The sequence below is a fragment of the Taudactylus pleione genome, unplaced genomic scaffold (assembly GCF_031769625.1).
Source record: "Taudactylus pleione unplaced genomic scaffold, aTauple2 ptg000454l, whole genome shotgun sequence".
In the NCBI taxonomy this organism is placed as follows: Eukaryota; Metazoa; Chordata; class Amphibia; order Anura; family Myobatrachidae; genus Taudactylus; species Taudactylus pleione.
The window spans coordinates 2,232,169-2,257,865 of NW_028284856.1; the positions used below are offsets into that span (position 1 = coordinate 2,232,169).

At 40.5% G+C, this 25,697-nt stretch overlaps 1 protein-coding gene across 3 annotated transcripts in view; it reads right to left on the bottom strand.

Annotated features, from left to right (window-relative positions):
• Positions 1–25,697, bottom strand: part of ALPK1 (alpha kinase 1) — a 184,988-nt gene that overhangs the window by 80,904 nt on the left and 78,387 nt on the right. For 2 of the 3 annotated variants that reach the window (XM_088448333.1, XM_088448334.1), the window contains exon 3: positions 20,038–20,267. In XM_088448333.1, the coding sequence (XP_088304459.1) occupies positions 20,038–20,155 (118 nt within the window). In that variant the 5' untranslated portion in view covers positions 20,156–20,267. The remainder of the gene's footprint in view (positions 1–20,037; positions 20,268–25,697) is intronic. The other variant, XM_088448335.1, reaches the window with a different exon arrangement.

A 25,697-nucleotide genomic window follows, 5' to 3' on the forward strand; every position in this document is an offset into this window, starting at 1 on the left:
TTTCAGGGACCAAAATAATACCTCAAGGTCAGGACGATGGAACATTATACATTCATCCCACACAAGCTTGCACTGCTGTAAACATTTTTCTTTTTCTTTTCTGATTAAACCCAGCGCATTTTCCCTTCTATTTAGATCAAGTGACAACTATTTAACAGACTGTGCAGAGCAGCCCCAGTAAGAAGAGTTTCTGTTATTCCAGTAGCTCCAACAGCAATTTTATTAAATAATCTTGTTTTAGCTAGCAGCATTTCTATTAATAAATACAGTAAATGTGGGGATGACTGTATGATTATGTAACCTAAAGATCTTTAATTGGTGCAGGCAAATTATCTAGTTATTGACTACCTTGAATGACAACAAGGAAATGTGAACAGACTACTACTATGTAAGCTCATAACGTATCTGTGCTTTAATAGGATGCCTACTGGAGCGCTAAGCATCGCTGTTAAAGGACCTTAACAGAGACTGTGGACCTCATTCAGAGTCGGTCGAAGTGGCCGCACGGTCGTACGGGAAAAGGGGCCGGATATGCAAATGATTCCCTCGCAAGTTGCGTCCCTAATTTCGGATCGGTAGCTGGCCGACCAAGGGGAGGAAGCGGCCGGAATACAAAAAAATACGCCCCCTTCTCTAACGCATTACACGTCATCTCCGGGCATATAAGGATTAATCGAGACCATCGGAACTGGTCGTAGAGCTTAAGGTTGACCATACCCTCTCTTAAGCTCTACGATCATGTCAGTGTAAAAACCTCCCATGTCACATGTGCCATGACGCTACTTTGTTAATTATGCACTCCCATAAACCGTATGCACTCACATAAAACGCCGTTCGCATAATTAGGCACGCCTGCGTTCGGATCTCCACTCCCCCGTTTTCAAGCACCTTCCCTTGTTACCAACCACAAACGCCTCAATCTGTCACTCAAACTACCGACCTGGCTGTGTTCAAGGAGAGAGAAATTTCTGATCGTAATAGCTAGTTTGCGCACGCGCATTGCAGACTTTACGCATGCGCAGTATAGCGAACATCGGTGGCGTATGACCGTGCGGCCACTTCGACCGACTCTGAATGAGGTCCTGAGTGCTTTAACAATTAGTACAGTTTCAAACATTGTTGCTTTCTACTTAGAAATCTAAACGGAGACATTGTGGCTGCCAGTGCTGCCTAAGGCTGTGTACACACTAGGCGATATATACTGTATCGCTCATTCCATCGACAAGCGATATATGGCTAGTGCCCTATTGTGTTTGCATTACACCTTCTATTTCTTTGAGGGTCCGATATAGTACCTTAACATGTTGATGTATTGTTGAACTTTTTGCTCTTTTGCTGATAGCACAATTGGCATTTTCCCAATTTAGGTGAAGTGGAAGTTATAGAACAGAGGGCCTGATTCAGACCCACTCGCGAGCGGCTGTCCGCTCGCAAGTGGGTCAATGTTGTGCACTGCGCATGCGCACGACGGCGGGAGCTCCGTCGTGCGCATGCGCCAGACGCGACGAGCAAAGGACTTTCCTTCGCTCGTTGTGTCTGATCAAAGGGGGCGTGCTGTCGATGTTGATTGACAGCACGCCCCCTTTGGTGGGCGTGCCTCCCTGATGGGGGCGTTCCCAAGGGAACGCCTACCGTCAGAAGCCGGCCCACTGACATCACTAGTGATGTCAGTGGGAGTGATTTTGGCTCTGATAGAGCCAAAATCACTCCGGGCCTTGCGGTTGAAAACCTCAACCGCAGGCTCCGGCTCGCAGTGGCGATGGTCGCGATGGTCAAGACCATCGCGGCCATCAAACTGCACGCTCGTATATGCTGTGGGTGGTGACCCACAGCTATACGAGCGTCCAGGAGGACGCTCCATAATTATGGAGGCCGGCCCTCATTCAGAGCGTGCGCTCTGCTCAGAGCGTACGGCTCTGAATGAGGGCCCCGAATTTTCATTGCGACACTCAGTAAGAAGAGATGCCACCGCAACAGCAATTTTTCAAAATAAGCTTGCTTTGGCTAGAAGTTAATTAATTATATTGGTTAATTGCAAAATTCTCAGGATTAACTGCAAAACCCACATTCCTATCACCCACAATAGCAATATGTTTCCGTTATATGAGGAATTGGGAAGCGACCAGCGAAACGCCTTACATCAGTGGAAACCCCCATTTTTATTATCTGCTCAAAAATTTGATATCAATAAAACATGAATATTCAACTTGCTATCTCCCATCTAAAGTGACTGGAGATCGCGACGCGCTAGTCAATTGTTGCTGTTTTTGCACTGATCGCGCCCAAAGTGGCCGGGTTTAGCAGCGTAAAATGGCTACCCCGACCAATCAGATACATACTTCTCACTTCAATATGCACCTGATCCTGGCATTAGGTGAAAAGAAGTAACCCACCTAGCAGTTGATGTTCTACCCTTTGCACATCACTTGCCAAAAGACCCCCATATCAATTTTTATGATAATAATAAAAATGATAAAAAAAAAAGACAAGGAGACGTATTTGGAAAAAGACATCACAGCTTTAATTATATCTTTTAGAATGGTTGCCAAGAAAGCACCAGCTAAAACAACAATAGATTATTGGGTGGGGTGTACTGCACCAGCTTGTGGCGAATCCACCCCTCCTCCCCTGGTTCACAACCACTAGGGTGACATCTTAACATTGAACAATTCCCCTGAACAACTGTTCAACAAATAAACATAATCCATCATCGGTAAGATGCACTCCATCAGGTCTGTACAAATGTTCATACCGAAACTGTATCATATGATGTCTCACTACATGGCCTCCATTAGCCATTAAAAATTTACTGACTGCTAAATTAATCTTTTTACGGCTCCTTTCCATGACTGAACTGTTACGTGCACATTTCCAAATCGCCTGGATAGAATTTCTGACCAAATAACCTGCGTGTTAGGTCACTGATCCATAATTGCAGTCAAATCTGCCTTAATAGTTAAAATCAACTCTATACTTTTTATCTGACATATGTCATTCCCACGTAAATGTATTACTAAAATGTCAGGAATACCAATCTTAGTAGCTGTCTCATCCAACATACCCCTCAAACTGCACCAAGACATGTCCTCGACACCAAACCATCTAATATTCTTTGCCGACTTGAAAATGGCTGTGTCTCTTGCAGTTGGAATCTTGGAGGAAAATTACACATAGAAGTTCCCCACAATCCAAACTTGATGGGAATCTGTGGATCCTCTTGTAAAGGATAGCTGAAATTGTTGATTATTGTATTAGTCAACCAACTCACTACACAACCAGAATTCAAAGTACTAAACAAAGTGCTGCCTAGCAAGGAAAAGGGGTGATGTAACCCTTATGAAAGGAGTCCTATAAAAATCCTCAGAGAACCACAAGCCAATCTGGTTCTCCATATGATTAAAGATTACGTAAATCCCCTACAAACAACAATGGTGAGAAGCATACACTTGGGTTAGTGCACGTAGGGAGCGCCAATGCTATTTGTTAGTAGTGCTTCTAGCCAATTTCTTTCTTTTTAACTGCTGACATAGCTGCCCCAACAAATGTGTCCCATAATCCCCAATGCTGAGCGTCAATCTAACTGTGCATCTTTAAATATCACCCAAAACAAGGTGGTTTAAGAGAGGACGGAGCCTGTGTGCAGTGTACCTGTGGGCCCCCTCCTTTCTCACTGCAGCATTCTCCGAGTAGACTCTTGCACTGTGTCAAAGTCTATTGCGCATGCGCAGATATCTGGGAACATGGCGCTCGCTCCATTTTCCTAGTCATACGGTATAGCACATGTGCAAATCTTTGGGAAAATAGTGCCTGCTCCATTTTCCCGAAGATACTGGCGTAGGAATCGATGGACAGGTAGAGTAGTAAATGGGTGCAGGGTGGGCTGTGTGGTCCCCAGTGGACCAAGGGGTCTGTATACACTGCAGACCCTGCACCCTTTCTAGATATGACCATGTCTCATACTGATATTTAATTAAAGGAGTAAAAATCTTGTGAATTAACAAAGTACTCACAGCCAAGTTTCTAATCTGCAAACACTTGTTGACCATTTGCACTGGATCTAATATGTCTATCTTCCTTAAATTTTTTTTTTACAGAGTATGGACTTATCCCCAACTACCACATTCTTTGAGGATGCAAAAAACTCACTAACCCTAAATGCCTCAAAGAAAGCTAAAACTTCAAATAAGTCTGATGCTATACCCTCGAAGCTAAATATTCCTATTAATAGGTCTTCTACAATCTTTCTTGAACTGTTCCACTTTTGACTTCAAAGCCTTGCTGATCAAAAAAATACTTGTTACATCAATCTGCCCATTCAGATTTGGGGCCTGATTCAGAGACGGACGCAAAGGCGATTACGCACGCAATTGAGCAATTGTTTGCCATCACGCATGCGTATAAACTGCACGTGCGCAGCAATTGCACTGCGATCACGGATGCACAGAGGAATCCATCACAGAGTGAGTGACATTGTGTCTGAATGGAATGGGTATGAAATACCGCCGGCCGCATGGCAGTCAGCTTCCCGATTGCATACCGTCTGAACCTCGAGGCACAATGACCTTGTGTCTGGAGGTTCAGAATAAAAAAGACCAGCGAAAGAGTATGCCATAGGACAGAGATAAAATAAAAAAAGCAGAAGAAAGGAGAGGACTATTGCAAGTGAACTCAGCCCAAGAAATCACTCTACAGAGTTAACTAGGGGACAGATAAACATGAGCATTAGAATGGGAATGATAAGTAGAAAACAGTGTAATTTTGATGCCAGAAAGGAATAAAAAGAACTCCAAAAATTGGGCTGCAAACATGTTGGATAAATAAACAAGCCAAGCATTTGGCTCTGGAAGCCTGGTTAAATGAACAAAAAGTGCCATCTTACTACACTTGTCGACTATGATCCAAATGGTAAAATATCCAGAAGATAACAGTATATTAGTAATAAAATCCTTTGAGATGTTGGTTCAAGCTTTGATGGGAACAGATAAAGGGATGAGTTGGCCTGTAGGTACAAGCTTAAGGATGTTATTCCTTTCACAAGCTTCACAGAAGAGTACAACCCGCTTAAACGACTGTAACTAAATATGCACAAAACAAACATAAGTGGCTTATATGTGCCAGGATGTCCAAAGATTTTGTGCCTGATTCAGAGAATTACGCTTCCGATATTTACGCAGTTGAGCAATTATCGCCATTGCGCATGTGTCAGGGTACATTACCACAGTCGCTTGCAGTTACTTTTTACTCGCAGTGTGATTGACAGTCATGGAGAGTTTGTGAAAGGTAACAGAGTGGCAGCAAAGATGCAGGTGTGTCGCAATTCTTTTTGGGGCGTATCACAGTCTGCATTTGCAATCCCATATGCATTGAAAGCCATAGGGTTATTCAGAACTGCGATAACCAAATGATCTGTGACTGATGCTGCGTCTTTGTACGCAGATGCTTGGATTTGCAAAGCTGCAGGTAGGCATCTCAATACAATACTCGCTGTCTCCGATATTTGCATATTTTCGCACAGCAGCTGCATACGGGTTTGAAGCTGCGATGGCATTAGCGTACATTTCTGAATCAGGCCTTTGATTTGCACAGAGTTTGGACAGGACTGTCTTATGTGATCAGTAGGAGCTTGTTCTTGAACTCGTAACATCCGAGAAGGGGATGTAGTCCGGAAGCCGACGGTCTAAATGCTGACCGTCGGCTTCCAGACACTATAATCCCGACTAGGGATGAATGACAGGTGTCCAAATCTGGATGCCTGTCATTTGACCGACGTCGGGAGACCGGTGCCCGGCATCCCGATCGAGCAGATGACGGGCGCCGCAGCGGACAGCCGTGGGGGGGAGGGTTAGGTTTAGGGCTCCCAGGTGGGACTTAGGGTTAGGCACCCCCGGTGGGAGGTTAGAGTTAGGCACCCCCGGTGGGAGGTTAGAGTTAGGCACCGCCCAGGGGACTTAGGTTTAGGCAGCGGGGAAGGGGGGGTTAGGTTTAGGCACAGGGGGGGAGGTTAGGGTTAGGCACCCTAAAGGAGGGTTAGGGTGTAGAATTAGATTAGTTTATACTTACCTTTAGGAAGATCGGGATTTCCTCCTTTGTCGGGCAGCCGCTGTCGGCTGGCGGTAATACATATCACACCCCCGAGAAGAGAGATCCTCTGTAAGGCCGGTCATGATGGCATTTCGTGATGAACCATGAGGAAACCTTTGGATAAAACTTCAGCCTTAAGGGTCTTAGAGCTGGATCAGTAGTGATGATAAAGTTAAATGGGATAAGAAAAGTGTCCTTCGAGCTTGACTAGAGTGTCACCTTTTGGCAAATTCAACATTTTATAAATGTTTGTGGTATGTGCATGTCTGTATCTATCAAAAGAATAGGAATATATTGTGCTACCCAACTCTCCCATGAAGAATTGAGGGACGCCTCTACTACCGAACATTTATTCATTAGTGGTGGTTATCCGTGGTGTTAGCATTTTAATTAATGTTTGTGTTTTCACCTTTAAGCTGCTATAATAATTTGTTTTATTATTTTGCCTTTTTCAATCAATTCAGAGTTGTTTTTCTGTGTATGTGTGTGTTTTTTAATTGCTGTGATGTGCTACTTACCTAATAGAATGTTCTACTGAGAAATGTGTGCAAAATGATGATTATATTTGCATTCAGGCTGATACAACTACTATAAATTACACTATTAGCAAACAAGTCTATGTTTGTTTGATAACTCATCATTGAGGAACATGTGCATATCGACAAGCACATTTATGTGTATGTCCATTATTATAAGTGAGAGGACTGTTCAACGGAACCATGAACATGAGTATATTTACTTAAAACTTATGGTTATGAATTTTGTACACAGGGATTGAGATTTATAAATATATGCTCATCAGGTATTCATTGAAATTTTGATTAATGTATTGTACCCAACTACATGTGTGGGGAATAATCCAGAAACTATGTTACCAATATTGCTTTTTCTACAACTCAGCTTGAATTTCTCTAACAAATACGTCCGATACCAAGGGACTCGAGGACACCTATATAGATTGCAAATTATACAGTATATGTGTGTGTATATTAATAGACTATATTTTGGGAAATATCTGAAGGCTAATTTCAACCTGAACTGAATTGCTTAATACATAGCCTGTCAAAAAAAAAAAAAAAAAAAAAACAATTATATATATATATATATATATATATATATATATATATATTTTTTTTTTACTAATTTTCTTAGGGATTTGAGAAATTATGTATAACTTATTTATAGGAATGTTTCAGTAGATCTCCAGCAATGGAGAATTGTGTCTCTTTACTATAGTATTCCACTAATTATAAATTTATATATTGTATATTCTGATAGGTGTGTATTAAGCCATTTTTTATATTTTAATGTATACTAATAAAGTTGACAGTTTTAAGAAGTACATATTACCAAGAAGTGTGCCCCACTTAGGAGTCTCTTTTTCTCTTCCCCCTTGTTTTGATACATTGAAATATTGTACAAGTACAGCAGTTTCAATTTCTGGAAGCTGTGGGAAGCGATTCAGAAGGCATGGGTCAACATACTGTATGTCCAAAGGTCGTCCGTCCACTTGTGGAATCGATTCCACGTCGAGTTGCTACACTGCACTGGTCTAGAGGGGATCCTACACAATACTAGGCATCTATCCCATGACTTTTGCCACTTCAGTGTATATAACCCAAAGTGAGAATGTAGCATAGGACCACCTGAACAGAGAGGCTTTGTCACAAGCATATGTAGGATGCATGTCTCTTTTGCTGGCATTTGTGTTTTTCCTAGTACAGGAGAACTACCATAAACAATGTACAGTAGCAATCAGGACTGTCGGCAGACTAGAAGTTTTCTGTAATGCAAACCAAAGGCGAAGGTGGGCAGTAGACAAGGTAGGTCCATAAACAGGCAAGAAGGTCAAGGTAGACTATGAGCAAGAAGAGTCCTTCTAGTCCGTAAACCTAAACCCTTTCTGTAAATATTCAGATTATGCCCTGTTAGGGTAGTGCTCTAACCATAAGCTCATCATTATCGTCTAGGAGATTCCGCCTTACTTTACATCACCTCATGATGCTTCTCTCTCCTCTGATATTCCTCCTATATTTCTGCCACAAGCTTTGGTGCCCCCCCCCCGCACTGAAATCTGTTATTTGGGCTCCGACACACATTCTGTTGTTGAATGAAAAGCTTTTCCCTCTTGTTTGGTTTTGCATACTAGGCCTCCCCTGGACAAGAAATATGCTGCCATGCTTACCTCTGTAAAAACCTTTCCATGGCTGCATGACCTCTAACTAAACTACAACATCGTACAGATACACTCCAATCCATCTTGCTCTCTCATCGTATGTTGTCTAAACTTTTTAGCATCCTCCATAACTGATACACTCATATGGGATCCTTTCTTAATATTTTTTTTTTTAACATGTAGTGCCCTAACGAATGCCTTATTAGCACACTGTACAATGTCTTCCCCATTCCTTGACCAACACTAAGGCTTACTTTGTCCTTACTAGCGGAACATTTGCCATTAGCCATCAAATGCCCTTTGTACTAGTCTATCTTCATCCATTTCGACCTTTTGTATGTCCACCTTTTGTACCTATCGACCTTTTGTCTCTGTCTACCTACTGACTGTCTACCATTTGGAGTCTATCTAGACCACAGGTTCTCAAACTCTGTCCTCAGGACCCCAAACAGTGCATGTTTTCCAGGTCTCTTCACAGAATCACAAGTTAAATAATTATCTCCACCAGTGGACCTTTTAAAATGTGTCAGTGAGTAATGAAAACACCTGTATACCTGTTATGTGACCTGTAAAACGTGAACTGTGTGGGGTCCTGAGGACTGAGTTTGAGAACCACTTATCTAGATCACCCAAATATTCTAGCTAATAGTTGATGCTCACCGGAATCAGCTCTGCTAATTTTGTCTACTGCATTCACTAGTTGGCCAAACCACAGAACCCTCCACTTTGTGTTGATGATTATCTAAATTTTCTGTACAGTGGCCATGATCATCCAGGAAAAAAAGAAAATTTAATAAAGTCTTGAGATAATGATGAACCAGCTGGCAATGGCTCTTGCAAATACGACGCTGAATGTTCACCTAGCCGACAACCATAGCAATTGGGGGGGGGGGGGGTTGGAGGGGTATTAGCAGGAAAATAAAATTGAGCAGGGAATACAGGCTTCTCAGGAAGTATAAGGAGGGTGGGAAGAAAAATACAGGGGTGGACTGAAGGGGCCCTAGAAGTTGTAGGGCGCAGAAATCTACCCCACCTTCAGTGCAGAACAGTTTTGCCAAGGTGCAAATCTGCTCATTTTTCTTTGCTTTTCTCTCAACTCTGAGTTAGTCGCCCCGCACTCTTTATAAGTTTAGTTATCTGTATATCTTGTGTTCAAAGGTATGTCATTGATGTGATATTGAGATGTGTATTCCAGTAATCTTAAACACATGGGACATTTAGTACAGAGATCTGATTTCCTGCTTTTTACTATAAAATGTGGCATGACCTCTTCAAAAGGTAAAACATGTTCTTTCACAAATAATTCACATAATAGCAGCTTTCATTGAATATTTATGGCAGTAATGACCTACAATAACTACACACAATTAAAAGGGAATAACCACTGTTTGTTATATAGGCTAACAAACAGACCACCCAAAAGGAACACTAATATGAGAAGGATGAAGGATATGTTTTCCAGAAAGACATTTTCACAAGGAAAAAGAATCGAAATTAAAATGCCTACAGCAAAGACAGACTACAAGTTGGCTTGTGGTCGAAAATATAAACAGAGGCATGACTCTTCATGTGCACACACCAGTATGAACTGTTCAGTCTGTGCATAGCAAGGCAGAAAGAATAAAAGGGATACGACACACAAGTGTCCATTATGCTTGGGATACAAGTGGACGATCAGTTGTAATTGCTCTTTTCCATTATAAAGAGATTTATAAAATTTCTTATGTAAATGCAATAAAGTTGGAATCTAGCATAAAACATTTCTGTGCAGATGGTAAACACAGCTTTTTGCCATTTGTACAAAGTTTTTGTCCATTTGTGGCAAAAATAATAAAACAAAATACATATTAAGACGTAACTGTAGCATACTCACAATGGAGGCAGCCATTTCATAGGCTGTAGCAATATTAAATCAGACTAGGAACTATGAAAGGAGAATCACGCTGGCTTTCAGTGTTTTACCAGATATCATCATTAAATTGTTCATAACAGCAATCATTGTAATGGTCAGCAACTGAGCCAAGAATTTGTGTTATTTTAGCACCATTCCCAATCTGTTCATTGTATTCAGCTATAGGTTTATAACCGTTGATCATTCTATGTTTCTTACAGAGAGAACATTCTCTGTTCCATCTGTATATGCAATACAAATATATATTACCAATCTTTGTCTCCAAATTGATAGTACTGGTAATTATCATAAACTATATCTCACATTATACAAATTTGAGTCCATTGCCACTAATCATTGATGACTACTTTTGAAAGACCCTTTGGTGAAGGATGAGATCCCAAAAAGGCCTAAGTTTATATACAGAAAAGCTGCTAACCTAAAATACAAACTGTTCAAGAGCAAAACAAAAAGCTCAACCCAGTTAAAACCACTGATTTTCATAGGTGTGGGAGCTGTGATGCATGTAAAAATGTAAAAAGTGATACCACTAAATACACCAGCTTCATGGTAAATGACAAGAATTAAAAACCACTATTGAAAATGTATTAATTGTGTAAGGTATATTTTGATGAGATAAGAATGTCGATATGGTCATTGTGTCGACATTTAATCAGTGACGACCATGATTAGAATGTCGACAAAAAGCTCCTGTTGGTCCTGTGCAATCATTTTATGTAAGCACATTACATTTGGGGCACAAAACCCAATAAGGTGTTCCCCCACATTTTATTTATTCTCTCCAACAATGGTATTCAACGTGCGGCCCTCCAGCTGCTGTGAAACTACACATCCCAGCATGCCCTGCTGCAGTTTTACTACTAGGGCATGCTACAACTGTGGCCGGGCATGCTGGGAGCTGTAAGTCTACAGCAGCTGGAGGGCTGCATGTTGAGTACACCTGGTCTACAACATTCCATCAAACGGTATTACATTATTGGGTTTTTTACGGTCTTTCATACCACTTTAACGAACCACTGGAGAGAGTAAAAATTTATGACAGAAAGACTATAGATGACACCAGAGAACTAAAGAAACCTTTGCATGCTGTATATTAGATTATAACGTAAGATCAATACCTAGAGGACTTTACCCAAAGAATAAGGATTGGGGTGACTAAGTCACTATAATGAATCTGTACATTTCTCACTTGAGGGTGTCATTGCATTCCTACTGCGTTACACTACTGTATGCATCTCTTTTCCTTCCATATACCTAACCAAGAATTCTGAATTGAGAAAGGATTTAACACACTCAGAGGGGAGTAATTTAGCACTTTTTGTTGTATGTGCAGCGTCCACTATACTAACCAATTACTATCTTTCTATACTTTGCTCCAGTAAGACATTTCTCGTTATACTCTCATAACAAGTTTGGGACAATTGAGGAGTCCCTGTAGGTAATAGTGATTGATATTCTGGATGAAACATGCTGCTTTTAAATTTGATGTTTTTAATTTACTGAACTGCCCATGGTATCTACACATTCATTATACATGATACTATGCTATCAGACAGCAAAATGCATTATTATTATTTATATTACTGAATATATTTTTGGCAGCAAACCAAAACACTTTCCATCATTTTATTAATTCAGAATAAAGTTTTATAATCTATAATGTACACTTTGGCTCACGTGTTTATGCATCATAATTATTACATTTATGCTGAGAAAATATCAATTAGCACTACTAATTTTTCTTATTATTTTGGTTTTATACAATAAAACCATTTATTGGTGTAACAGATAGAAGCTGCATGGTTTCAATTTGAAACCTATGCAGTTTGTTCAAACTAAGTGTGTGAAAATAAAGCTGGCATGTATCTGAATCTTGTGGGTACTAGGGCTATGCATGTTTGTCATCAGACATGCGGCTGTTTATCTGAGCAGAAGGCTGCACAAGGTGGTAACAAGACTTTAAACCTAGGTGTAGGGCTGTATGTCACGGACATGAGGCTAGTGGCCATGGGGCTGTTATGTTTGGCACAAAGCTATGATTTTGGGCATGGGAATGTTGTGAGTATATAGCTATTAATCTGGAAACAGAGCTGTGGCCACGATACTGGTGGGTATGAGCAGGGTCGAAACTAGGATATCTGTCAGCCCGGGCAAGGCAGTAATTTTACGCCCCCTCCCTTCCAGTAACTGTATTTTGTCCTTGCTCCTCCATAATGCAGTGCACTAGTCAGATGTCCCAGGTACATTATGCCACACACCATAATGTCCATTACACATTATGCCACACACTGTAATGCCTATTACCAAAGTGCCACTTATATATTTTCCCCTGCAACCATTTTATGCCTCACAGTAAGGCTTCTAAATACTTTTAAATGACCTGATTGTTGTCAGAGGGTTTATGCTCATTACCAGGGATGTCATGCTCGTTGCCAGGGGTTCCATGCTCGTTGCCAGGGGTTCCATGCTCGTTGCCAGGGGTTTTATGCTCTTTGTCAGAGGTTTCACAGGAGAAGATGCAGCTTTCTGCATCTTCTCCCGGCAGCGCCAGCGCTCCCGGGAATGCTATGTGCTGGCCTAACAGACACTAGAGGTACAGTAGGATCTCTAGCATCTGTCTACTCCTAGGCGGTGGCCATTTTTGGAGGGCCATTTTCAGCAGATTCCTTACGGACCGCTAGCCCGTATGGAATCTGCTACCCACAAGCCACCGCACCCAACAAGCCTCCGCACCCCCAAGCCACTGCGGGGGTGTCAGCCCTTCAGCACCCCGTCAAAACTGGCCCCCGGTGCACGTACACCTCTAGGTTCCCCTAGTTGCGGCCCTGGTATGAGGGTATAATGCAGATTACTGGGATCTAATGGAATGTATGTACTAGGCTTTATGTTTTATGTGGTAATAAGTTTTTCTACACCACTCACATTATTTATGTTTCTTGCTGTAACAGCACAAAATGTAAATATTTTTTTCACTATATCCACCACACTTAAGTATTTTGTATAGAGTCTAGGCTGTATCGCTGTAAGACAAATATAATCCCCCCCCCCCAAACTATACCACCTGTGCTGTCAAGCCCTTCATCATCCAGGTCCCAAAAAATGTGTTCCTATATACCAGAGAAGATAATCAGTGCTGCTGTTGTCTATTTAATTTTACATTTCTGAGTGTGTGACTTAATTCCATCTTTATTTCAAATATGCATAAAAGACTTTAACACTTGGCAGTGTTCGAGTTTATGAAATATATTAATCTCTCACAGATGGGTAGGGTTACCACCCTACCCATCCGGACTGTTCGGTAATAGCAAAAATGTTTCCGGAGGTAACCTAACCACGGGCTGGGCTAAGATGGATAAGTGTGGGTATATCAGAGAACCTGATGCCATAAAGCCATGGTTTAGTCATTATTCGAGTGGTAAAAAATGGCCTGAAATCTGACACTAAAAAGGTGGTGCAGAAGCCACACCCCTTGATCAGAAATTGGACAATGAAAACATTGGTAACCCTATATATGAGAGTTCTTTTGTTTTTTTAGCCCAACAGAACAGTTTTATAAGAACACAATGTTAATTTAAGGCATATGTACTTAATTTATTTCCGCTGAATCAGTTTTATGTCCTGTTATTCCGTTTTCAATTAATAACTTACCTTTATTAACTTTATTGTTGTTTACTTAAGTTTATTATCATGTATAAACAGAATGGTTATAAAATTGGACTATCCCGCTGAAATCGGGAATGGTTTGGAGGGGTGCGCCTTCTATGGGGTGGCGCCACTGTTCGGCAACACTGGTCGAACATGCCTCGAGCCGGCCCTGCGCTTTGTGTTCAACCCACGTTAGAACTGCTTTAAAGGGAAGATTGAGAAATATAGGCAACCTTTGCATTGTTTTAAAAAACAAAACTAAAAACTACTTTTCTTTTTTTTAAATCTTTGTTCTAAATATTTACCAGAAGGTTTAGTGGTAAATTATTTGGTTAGTAAATATGGTACAATAATTTTTCTCCAAAGCTATTCAGTTTTGTGTGTGTACAGAAAAAAATGAACGCTGAAACTCTTTTTAATCAATGTAGAAGTATGTTAATACATGATTTATGTATATTTATGGATCATATAATGAAAATTGTGGCATCTGAGGTCATAGTGGGGGAAGGTCTTGTGTAATATTGAAAACAAAACTGTTATGTTAATGATGTCAAGTTAAAAGTTGGTTTAAAAAATACAGGTCATTATTAAGTTAGTAAGAAATAAAAGGGATTAATGGTATGGAGTAAAACAAAAGCCTTTCAGCCTGTGTGTGACTGGGCACTAAAGCCAAAGTAGAACGTTGGTATTGCTATGGCAGGACACCTGCTTGTGGAGGAGGAACATAGATAGACTCAACTGCCTTAAATCAATCTCCTGAAGCGGAATACCCAATCTCCAGCTATTAATTCCTCCATCACCACTTCATCAACAAGCTTAATTGTTAATGTTTGATTATGTGCCTCAGTCAAACTTAAGTATCTACTGTTCTGCTGACACAGAAACCACGGCAGAAATCAGTCAGTTTACATGTCATATCATTCACCCAATACATTGTTTTGTATACTGTATGAAAACTCAGTGAGTTATTCACAATAATCAGTATTTTATTCTGACCCATCGGTCATTCATTGAAACACACTGTGGTGTTACTTTTCACTGACCTTAAATTAACATTTAACACCATGAAATAACATTGATAATAGTATATTTAAATAGTATCCAAATATAAATAGAAAACACGTGTTTATATTATGGTTATTAATGGTACGTTTTTATAATATAGGCCTATTTAACATAATAATTTTGCCTTATTTTTTCTAAAGATGGCAGCGCTGGCACTTCCTTCCTGTTTTGCAATGGACATTTAGGTACACATTTATGTGATGTTTAAAAGATATTGGGCTGGATTCAGAGACGGAAGTTCTTTGAATTGCTGCTGCGTCTTTCGACACAGCAGCGATGCCTAAGGTTACTCAGAATGGCCTTCTCATGTCCGTAGTCGAGGTCAGTAGATCTTCGTTGAAAGACCTAGACACTGGCCTCTGCACTCCAACAATGCACTCCCACAAAATGGAGGCACCATGGTCCCCACTTCCGTCCCCTCCCTGCCCCCAAACGGCTGCAGCTTGTCAATCAAGCTTGGACTTAGGGGGCACTACAACATCTGCACAAGCACAAAACAGATACAAAACATTGGACATGTATGCAAACCATCGGGTTTGCGTACATCTCTGAATCGGTACCATTGTTCTGCGAGGACAGATGGACCAGTTTAAGAAATGATACTATGGGCCTGATTTAGAGGTTGACGCAAACCGGGTTGGTGCTGCGTCTTCGGTATCAGCAGATCTGAGAAAATATGCAATGTCCGGCTTCTCAGATCTGCTGCATGCGTCCGAAGAAACAACATTTGGCAAACATCAGGAACATCATTCAGAGCATTGTGCCTCGGAACAATCGTATGGTTTCTCAGAATGTCCACTGCAACAAAGCTGTCGGGGTCAGTGAAACCGCGTCCGTAGACACAGTCGCTGGCTTTGACGCGACCCCAAAATGGTCTTCGACACGCCTGCGTTTTAAACGCCACACCCCGTCACTTCCCCCAAATGGTTGCAGTCTGTCATTCAAACTGCATTTAAAACCACACTGCCTGCAAAACATTGAGGCGCTTGCGCAGTGCGGCTAAGACGCATGTACAGAACACTAAAAATCGGCCATTTGGGACCTAATCGAAACAGCATCCACCTCTGAATCAGGCCCTGTACACCTTATAAACTGGCACATAAACAGTAAGTGCCAGACTTGTGTCTTAAGGAAGTGAAATGTACACAAAGGTCAATAAGATTCGAATGACCCTAAGCAGCTAAATATACTGGATCACACTGCTCCACAGCTTGCACCATCTAATTCACTTAGAACCCGACAACTTCTAAAACCGCTGGACCTCGCTCAACTAATTTGCTCAACTAAATCCAGTGCACATGGATTTAAAGGGACCAAAATGGTCACACCTGAGAAGAAATTGTCCCAGCTGATGGGAATAGTTGGGCAGAGGAGAACGTGTGCGCCTAAGTTTTGCATTAAAATGCAAACTCTAAATTTTACTGTTCAGGATCGGATAATTTAAATACAAAATGGGTAGAGAGGGCGTATTTACAGAGGAATTCTAAGGACCTGAATTCTTCTCCACCTTTGAGGCCACAAAAATCAGGTCTCGTCATTATACTTGTTATGGGATGCACTTTGTACCTTCTAATTGTACTTTGGCAGGAAAGCGCATTTCTGGGCACACTTTTGTGCACTACAATATGACGACTGCTCTCTTTATGCTCTATGTACTCTTCGAACAATTTCATAAAAAACCTAAAACACAAAAGTGACACCAATAGTTCCTTAAAATATTTTGAAAAACAATTGAAAACTCACAAAGTGGAAGATTACCCGTTAATGACATATTAATTGTACAGTAAAACCCCCACACACTGTGTAATTGGTATGTATCTTGAAATGTACTTCTCACGCAACATATACTGTATGTACATATAATGTAGCATACTTGGACTAATTTACTAATAACGCATATACGGTAGGTGGAAAATTTGCACTAAACTCTAGGACATCGGAGTGACTAATATTGCGGAGCAGAGCACAACAATGTTTTCAATTTGCTGATAGGTTATTGGAACCAGATAACAGGGTGCAGAGGTGACATTTAAGGGACATTACTTGCTGTTTAGAGAGCATAGTTGTTAACACTGCAAGCGCACCCCTACCGCTAATGGCACCCCCACTCTATTTGCATTACTCCTATTATGCATGTCGGGGGGAAAGGATGTTAGGGGACGAGAAAGACACTGGATAAAAAGGGCAGAGAGACACAGGGGGAAGAGGTGAAGGGAGATGAGAAAGGAGGGGGAGCAACGCCGGCACAACAACTACAGATACCTATGTGAATCATGATTTATCATGGATACTGCCCATGACATGGCTAATGATGGGTAGTTGATACATATTTGTTGTGAAATATGAGAATAAATTTTAGCAGACAATGAGATAAGCTTTTTTTTCATTAATTTGGTGGTTCTGTAGGGTTACAAGGCATTACTTTTGATGATGCAAAATGTAAAGTCTTGCATAATGTGTCTTTTTCGCTTTTGTTGCCTCTCCGCATACAAAGACGCACTTCTAGTTGGTTTAATATATGGCAGTTGTGTCACAGAAATCACCTGTTAAGTGCTATAATGGTTAATACTTTTTATTGGAACCATTATTACATTTATTATTGTCTTGAGGGCCAGTTGTTCCCAGCAGTTACCCTAAGGACACTTCTTTATACAGAATTCTTAATGTTTCCTTAGCTCAGATTACTCCTCATTTCCTGGAGCACTTTACTTGTAGCACTGTGTCTAATCTACTGATTATGGGGATGCAATTCACCTTATGTGGAACTAACATGTTTTGGTTATGGAGGACGGTAGCTCAATCACAGGTACTGTCTAAAGATACTAAATAAGGTGCTAACTGAGTGGTACAATAGACTACTCATTATATAGTAAAAACACGCTTTATCAGCTAAACTCATATTATGATGGTACTGTACTGTACTCCAGTAGACCCCACAAAAATAATAGGAAGTATCATTGATTTATTGAAGTTACCCAAAAAGCATTAATTTGTCACAACAATGGCTCTCTGAAACAATTCAGAATTGTAATTGCTTACTTTTTCTTATTAGAATTATTAAAATAAATACAAATAAGAACAAACATTAATGCTGGGTACACACTTAGTCGATGGGGTGACCTATCTAATGATTGGTAAGTGTATACACACAAACCAATCATTCGGGCGATGTGTCTGTGCAGTTAGCGCTGAGGATGTCACTCACTGCCAGGTCCCTGCAGTATGTGTACAGGCGATTGGTAAATGAAACGATATAACTGCTGTGCTGAACAGCAAAACAGATATGTCTGTGAACTACTTTGTTCACAGACATATCCGCTGTACACACTGCCATCTGTATCTGTATATCTATCAGTGTGTACTCTACTTAATGGAATCCTACATATAAGGTTATGGGCTTCAAAACAGTTAAGTTTAGTAAAACACTAAAAATAGTTTTTAGCATCCATAGGGCTCCATGACTAGAAGGCTAATTTTGCAGAGCACATGTTTTTTGTTTGTTTTTTATTAAGTAATAATGCATGAAACTGGCCCTTTGCTAAGTGCTGTGCTAGAATATGATTTTCAAACAAACAAGATCTTTGATAAAAAAAAGACTGATTTCTTCCAAATCATAATTTCGAAGTGTAAGTAGTTTGTACTGTACCATATCTCAACACCAATTTATGCAGTGCTAAACAGAGTGGAGTGTGGGTGGAAAACCAAGCACCCAGAGGAAACTCACACAAACACAAGGAGAACATACAGACACCACACAGATAGGCTCTGACCTTTAGGTTATAGATAAATTCACTCACTCCACAGAAAATAAAGCTGTATAAATAAGTATATATAAACTCTGCTTGTTGTAGCAAACTTCAGTTTTAGTACTCCTAAACAACCAACAGTCATTACCATCAACAGGATCGGAAAGTTATCTATAGACACAATATGATACACGTCACCAAATTGTCATAAACAGTGAACAATGAATTTCTGTTGATATAAGGCAGGATTTTTATTGTGCGTTAAGCTGGGTGCACACTGATAGATATATTGGACGATCAATTGATCGGCCAATATATCTGGTGCCCGTCAGCCAGTGTGTACCAGCGTTATGTCTGTGAATTACGTTGTTCACAGACATATCGCATTGGCTGTGCTGCACAGCCGATGGCAGATATATCTGCAGACATATCTGTCAATCAGCAAGTGTGTACGGGCGATCAGCCGATCGCTCATACACATACAGCGGCAGCCATGGTGAGGGACCCGCGGCTGCCTGGAAGATGATGGTCGTTTAGTGTATATGAACGACCATCATACAGATATATCTGCAGATCACTGGATCTGCAGATATATCTTTGCAGTGTGTACCCACCTTTAGACTTTTCTTTATGCCTTTCCCAGATTTATCTCGCAATCTTAAGATTTCCTGAAAATTTGAATGGTCTTTTTTTTTTTTTAAATGTAATCATCCAGTGCATCACATGAATTTTGTTTTTATTATGAATCATTCAAGTGTCTGCTTTGATTTTTATTCTGTTGACCAACACAAAATAAAATCAATACAACCTGTCGTACGGATTTTAGATCCAATAAAGATGTCAGTTATACTAATTCTATGCCATCATTAGCTGGAAAATACAACAGGCCAAAAGCTGTCACAAATATCATTAGGAAAAATTTTCTATGTATTACTGGTTTGTTTAATCCTCAGAATTAAAAAAAAAATGTTTTCATCGGCTCTCTTTAGAATAAATCATGCAAAACTAATTAGCAAGTTAAGTCATTAAATTCAATTCTCCAACCCATTCAACGCTAATACATTTGAGACACATGCGGCAATAGCTTGTCCTCCATCATTTTGTAATTTTCAAAAAAGTATGTCACCTGCCATCAAACTTTTGCTCATTGTTCTGTTTCCACACATAGATACAGCTCCGCCTGGGTTTAGTGGAGCCTGAAATTAGAAGTGACAGCAATTCTCTCAAACACAGTGAGCTCCCTTCTCTGCCTGCAGTCCACATCCCATTCATATCTCACAAACCCAACAGTCCAGCCAGTCTTGCCTGCCAAATAGAAGAAAAGTAGAGCAAGAGCGAGTACATGTAGCCGAGTTGCACAGAAGCAGGGTGGAACCTGCTGGCAGTCCTGTGCCGTCACATAAGGTCCTCACCTTCGCACCGCTGGTAGTCATTCTTCTCCTCCTCAGATGGCTCGAACACCTCTGAAGCGAGAACATCGAGCATTCGCTTGCACGCCTGTAGTACAGCCTCAAAATCCAGATTACTCATTATGACCGTTTCTCACTTGACTGTGAATTGAGTGTCCCTGGGTGCTCTATGATCAATGACCTGGAAGAGGACATATATTCTGAATAAAAGGGATCTTTCAAGGTTGAGGTGCCTGGCAAACAAAAGAGGAAAAGAGATGATTAACTAATGCATCATCAATTATAAGCAAGACTCAAGCTGCAGAAAGAAAATGGGAGAAAAATTACATGAAAACACAGGACAGAGTTTCATCGGTTTATATGAGAACCGTGTGAAATTACAAGAAGGGTGTCTGAGACATACGCGGAGAAAATGCATAGTTCAGATAGGAGATAGTAAGAGACACAAATGTTATCATTTATAAAAACTTGATACCGTTTTATTACCAACTTTTGTTGACATGTTGGACTATAAAACTACTTGTTACTGAAAGTGTAACCACTGTTACTTTCATAAGCACTTGCCCTATAGCTGTGCACATACACAGATGTTTATTTCCATTAAAATAAAACACCACCACAGTTTTTAAAATTGTACGTCAAATATTGTGTACAGTATAAAAATGAATATTCTTTATAAAGGTAGAATTGATAAACATTACACTTTTTAGTCCCATTAACCATCTCTTTATATGGACTGAGCAAACTTAGTTTTTGACTTCTGACTGTCTAGCCCTGTTCCCAATGATTACCTACCTATGTCTTACCACTGAGAGTTATAATAGTGGAGTTATTATATTGTAAGAAGATTATCACACATAAATAAAACTGACAGGAGGACCTTAGACAAGACAAAGGGATTGTGGAGAAGAAAATGACAAATAATTGTAACTCAGTAACTACTGAATGGAGATTTCTGCAACCTGGATTAATAACCAGACTACTAAAAGGTCTATGTCACGGGGATACAGAGTACTGGAAAGGTAGTGTAGTTGCACTGGAAATAGGCATGGCATGGCTGGATCAGGTCATGGATAAAGCTGAATGTGAGTGATTGGTTTAATTTCCTCCAATCTATCAATTGGGAAATTTGTGAGGTGTGTAACACATAATAAAAACAAATTGATAAGTAAGAATACACAAGGAAAGTAAAATTCCTTTATAAATATTAGGTCGCTGTGTTGGTGCTTACAAGAACATACATTGACGTTTTTGTAAGGTCACCTATGAAGTAGGGCACTTTAACACTTGCATACAGAAACTGACAAATCTTTTTCCTAATATAAATTTTAAATGACAAATATTATGAATCATTATTAAATTTCCCAAGAAGGAAAAAACATTTATTTTTAATTTTGTAACCAGGACCTGTACATGTTTTGTCAAATAATTTCATACACATTTGCAAATTCTGTTGGCTGTGACAGCTGCCCACTGTTTGCCTTGATGGAAGCCTCTGACTGTCAGGACTGATTTTGTGTTTTTAAGTACATGTACTTATTATGATCATTTTAGTTTGTTTATTATGATGATGTCAGTTACATAATACTGGAGGTAAATGTTGTATAAGTTCTATACATTATTTATTATAGTATACTGAATCAGGGGTTATGATAGGATAGTGCCTGTTCATGGCACTGTGATTGCACTTTCTCACCCTGAAAACTTTTATCAGGTCTGTGTATTCTTATTTCTACTTTGTACAGTGAGGACTGATAGCAGAAGACACAGCTGGTTCAGAATGCTGTCTTCCTTTATTATCCTTGCTGGATGGCCGGCAAACTATGGCTAGGACTGGCTGATGAGCTTCAGTTTGCTAGCAATAATAAATATTTGTTAGTTATTGATTTATTACTATATTATTAATACATGCACAACACGCAATTGCATGCATCTGGCTCTGTCATAACCTGTGCAGATATTTCAGCTATCTGTTAAATAAAGCTTAATAAAAGAATGTTTTATGCACACAGCTTGTTTACAATTAGAAGCAACATTGTGTCTGACAATCCTGTTTCATCTACTACCCTGGTCTATTTAATTGGATTTCCGTGGTTTTGACATTATACATGACCTTTATATGCTTCTGTAATTATGAACATTGACCTCAGCTTTTGCACTTCACTATTCTACCTGTTGTGCAGACTTTAACATCTGAATTTAAAAAGATTGTCTTTCCCTAATCGGACACTAATACTGCTTTTATACCAAAATTCCGGGTCTCACCCGGAGGTTGGAACAGGGTTCCAATCAGGATCAAACCCGGAATTTCCCCCAGCGTCGACCCAGGATATTTTTGAGTTGGCGACATTCACACGGGAGCCGGGTCTGCAGAGACCCGGCTTTCACGGTGTTGAAGTGAACGCATGGAGATGACTTCATCTCCAAGCGCCACTGAAGTCGGCCAATCGGCAGGCATGTGGCACGATCCAGGTCACCGTGACCCGGATCGCGTTGTTGACACTGCAGGGTTTCACGGGTTATTCCAATGTTAAACCCTGCAAGTTACCTGGGTTAGATTGCCGGGTCACTCGACCCAGATATCCAACCCTGTCCCCTTTTACACCAAGGAGCTACCCGGGTTAACCCTGCAATAACACGGGTTTTAGCTCTTGTGTAAGAGGGGTATAACCTGCAGTAGTTTTCATAGGTAAATTTTAGGATACATAGGGGTCATTTCAATTACACACAATCTAGCATTAAATCCTAGTTTCTGATCTGCAGCTTCAAAATCACTATTACTTGACTGCATCTCATTTATCATCACTACTAGACATACATATATTCATTTTAAGTCTAGGTTAGATAGATTATGTTATGGCAGGTTAAGGACTAGTTTCTAATCTGCATTTTAGGAATTAAAATCTAAACCTAATATAGCAATGTTTCTGGAGTGTCCTAACAATTTAAAAAGCCACTTATAACATGTTTCGTGAACTCCTGTTCACTGCCTCTGAAAAGTCACTCCAGAAACAACACTATATTGCTTGTAGTTTTTAATGATGAGACCTTGATTGCTGGAAATAGGGAGAATGGGAGATCATCAGATAAAAAGATTAAGTGTTTGGTACATACCTGGCCAATTTGTCTACCGACCCACAGATCAGTCAACCAAGCGGCCGAATGGCAAGCCAATACACACTTACCAATCTGCCGCTCGATATGTCTGGTCTGACATCACAACTGGGTGACCATTTAAATTTGCTCACCCAATTGAGATGTTAGTGTCATCGGTCCCTACAGCCAGTGTACGGGCGGTCGGCAGTACACACAGCCAGATGTACTTATATATCTGTAAAATATATTTGCATCAGCGGTGCTGCAGGGCCGATGTAATAGATCTGTGAACTACGTCGTTCACAGAAATATTTTCTGTATACATTTACAGATGCACTATGTGACATGTCGTTCATCGGCTGATTGAACAACATATCACAGTGTGTTCTAAGCATAAACTTTGCAGTGCACCTTGGCAAAACCATGTTGCACTGCAGGTGGGACAGCTTTACAATGTGCAGAGAAATTTAGAGAGGGTCGTGGCAAAACTCAAATCAAAATGCAGTATAAATATAAAGCTGCCCAGCATTTGTAGGGTACATGAAACAGTTAGCTCATCCTTGTTTGAGATGTCACAGGAGATGAAGAGACTCTACTAGTCGTACCCATAGAGCTCTCTAATAAATTAGATGTACAACTAAATAATACATCCAGGCTCGGCAACAGGGGGGGTACAAGGGGAACACTAGCACAGTAAGATTTTTCGTTTTTGCTCCCAGCGCACTGCGTGAGATATCATGATGATGTGTCTCTAGATGGCAGAGGAGCTGCAAAGTGGTGCAGGTAACTAAAGGTAACTGTGGGCTTGAGATTTGCAGAGAGGGAGCCTGAAGTTGCAGAGACTCAGGGGGATGAGGCTGAGAGACACAGGGGTGGCAAGTGAACAAGGTTTAGAGACACGGGTTGGGCAAGGCTGAGAGACACAGGGTGTGTGTGGATGGGGCTTAGAGAGACAGGGTTGGGTGGATGGTGCTGGAGAGACACGTGGTGGAGGATGGTGCTGCAAAGACACAGGGGCAAATGATGCTGTTGAGAGATAGGCAGGGGAAGGTGCTGGAGAGACACAGGCATGGGGAAGGTGCTGGAGAGACACAGGCGGGAGGAGGGAGTTGCTGGAGATACTAAGACAGTAGAGAAAACTCCTTTTTCATCCCTCTTTAGCTCAATAAGAGGGACTAATATTAAATAACATGATTGGTTCTCATTCTGCGTTGCTGTAGCTCACGCCAAAATAGTACAACTCTTAAGGCGGTTATCCTTTAGATGATATGCTCCATGAGTTATATTGTCTAGTGTTTGCCATGCAGTGCTGGGCTCAATGTCGTTAACGACATTGAGCATCCACACTAAACAATATCGCTCACGATGTCATTCAGTGATGTCACCCTCATCCCCGTACTTGCAGAACCTGACGATATCGTCAGGGTGCCCTGCAAGTACGGGTGATGAAAGATGTCATCAACGACCAGCGGGAGCATGCATCGCTGGTCGTTGACGGCATACACATTGAACGAGAACAATATCGTTATCGTTCAAATTGTCCAATTTATCGTCTAGTGGATACCCGCCTTAAGATGCAGCAACAATTTACTGCATGTAAGGCTAATTCAAATATTAATTTTGCCAGAACCTGTTGTTCTAAATTCAGCTCAACACTCATACATGGTGGGATTATGGCAGAAGCCCTTCTCTATGCACATCTGCCAACTACATTTCTGTCTATTGCAAAGTCCTATTTTATTCTAAACATTGAGCCAGATGGTCCATTTTTTATCATGGAAATAATATGAATGAATATTCTTTGTTTCAGAATTCCAGGGGCTGTTATAGTGCAACAAAATGTATGTAGAGATCTTCTTCATAATTACGAGCATTTTGGTCACAAGTTATTTACCTGTAAAAGTCAACCAAGAATCTTACCAATTTCTTTTGCAATTTAAGCACTATAGGCATTGTTTATAATTACATTTAGGATTGTAAACAAATGTATAAGCAAATATAGCAACTCCAATTTTACAGTGGCAAACACTAGAGACTATAGCCACACAAACTTGCCCAATTGAATTTAAAGTCTATGACTGCAGCCATAACAGGACTACAACAGTACATGCTCCATGGTCAGGGGCAGGGAAACTTGAATTGGTAACAGAGTCTAAGAAGTGTTCCAAAGTGAGTCATAGCTGTGCTTTAGGGCTGCTCCAAGTCAAAGTAATAATTGGAATTATATACACAATTAAAATTCTCTGGGCAGAATAACTCATGCCCATAAAAGCACGCGAATGCTAGAATAAGCATGAGAGGACATAAGCACCCTGTTTTTTATTGTGCTAATACTGGTTAGAACAGGTTTGGGGTTGCAGTCTCGTTATAGGTTAGGTTAGTGGATCAATCAGTAGTGAGAGCCTATCAGGGACCTGTTTGGGCGGGCTCTGTTTAGGAATATTAGGGTGCTGGGAGGAGTCAGCTTCCTCTTTTCCAGTTGTGATCTCCTCTGGATAAGTACCTCAGTGTCCTATTACTTATCAATTATTCTTGCCACTGTTTGCTTTTACCTTCAATTCCTATCC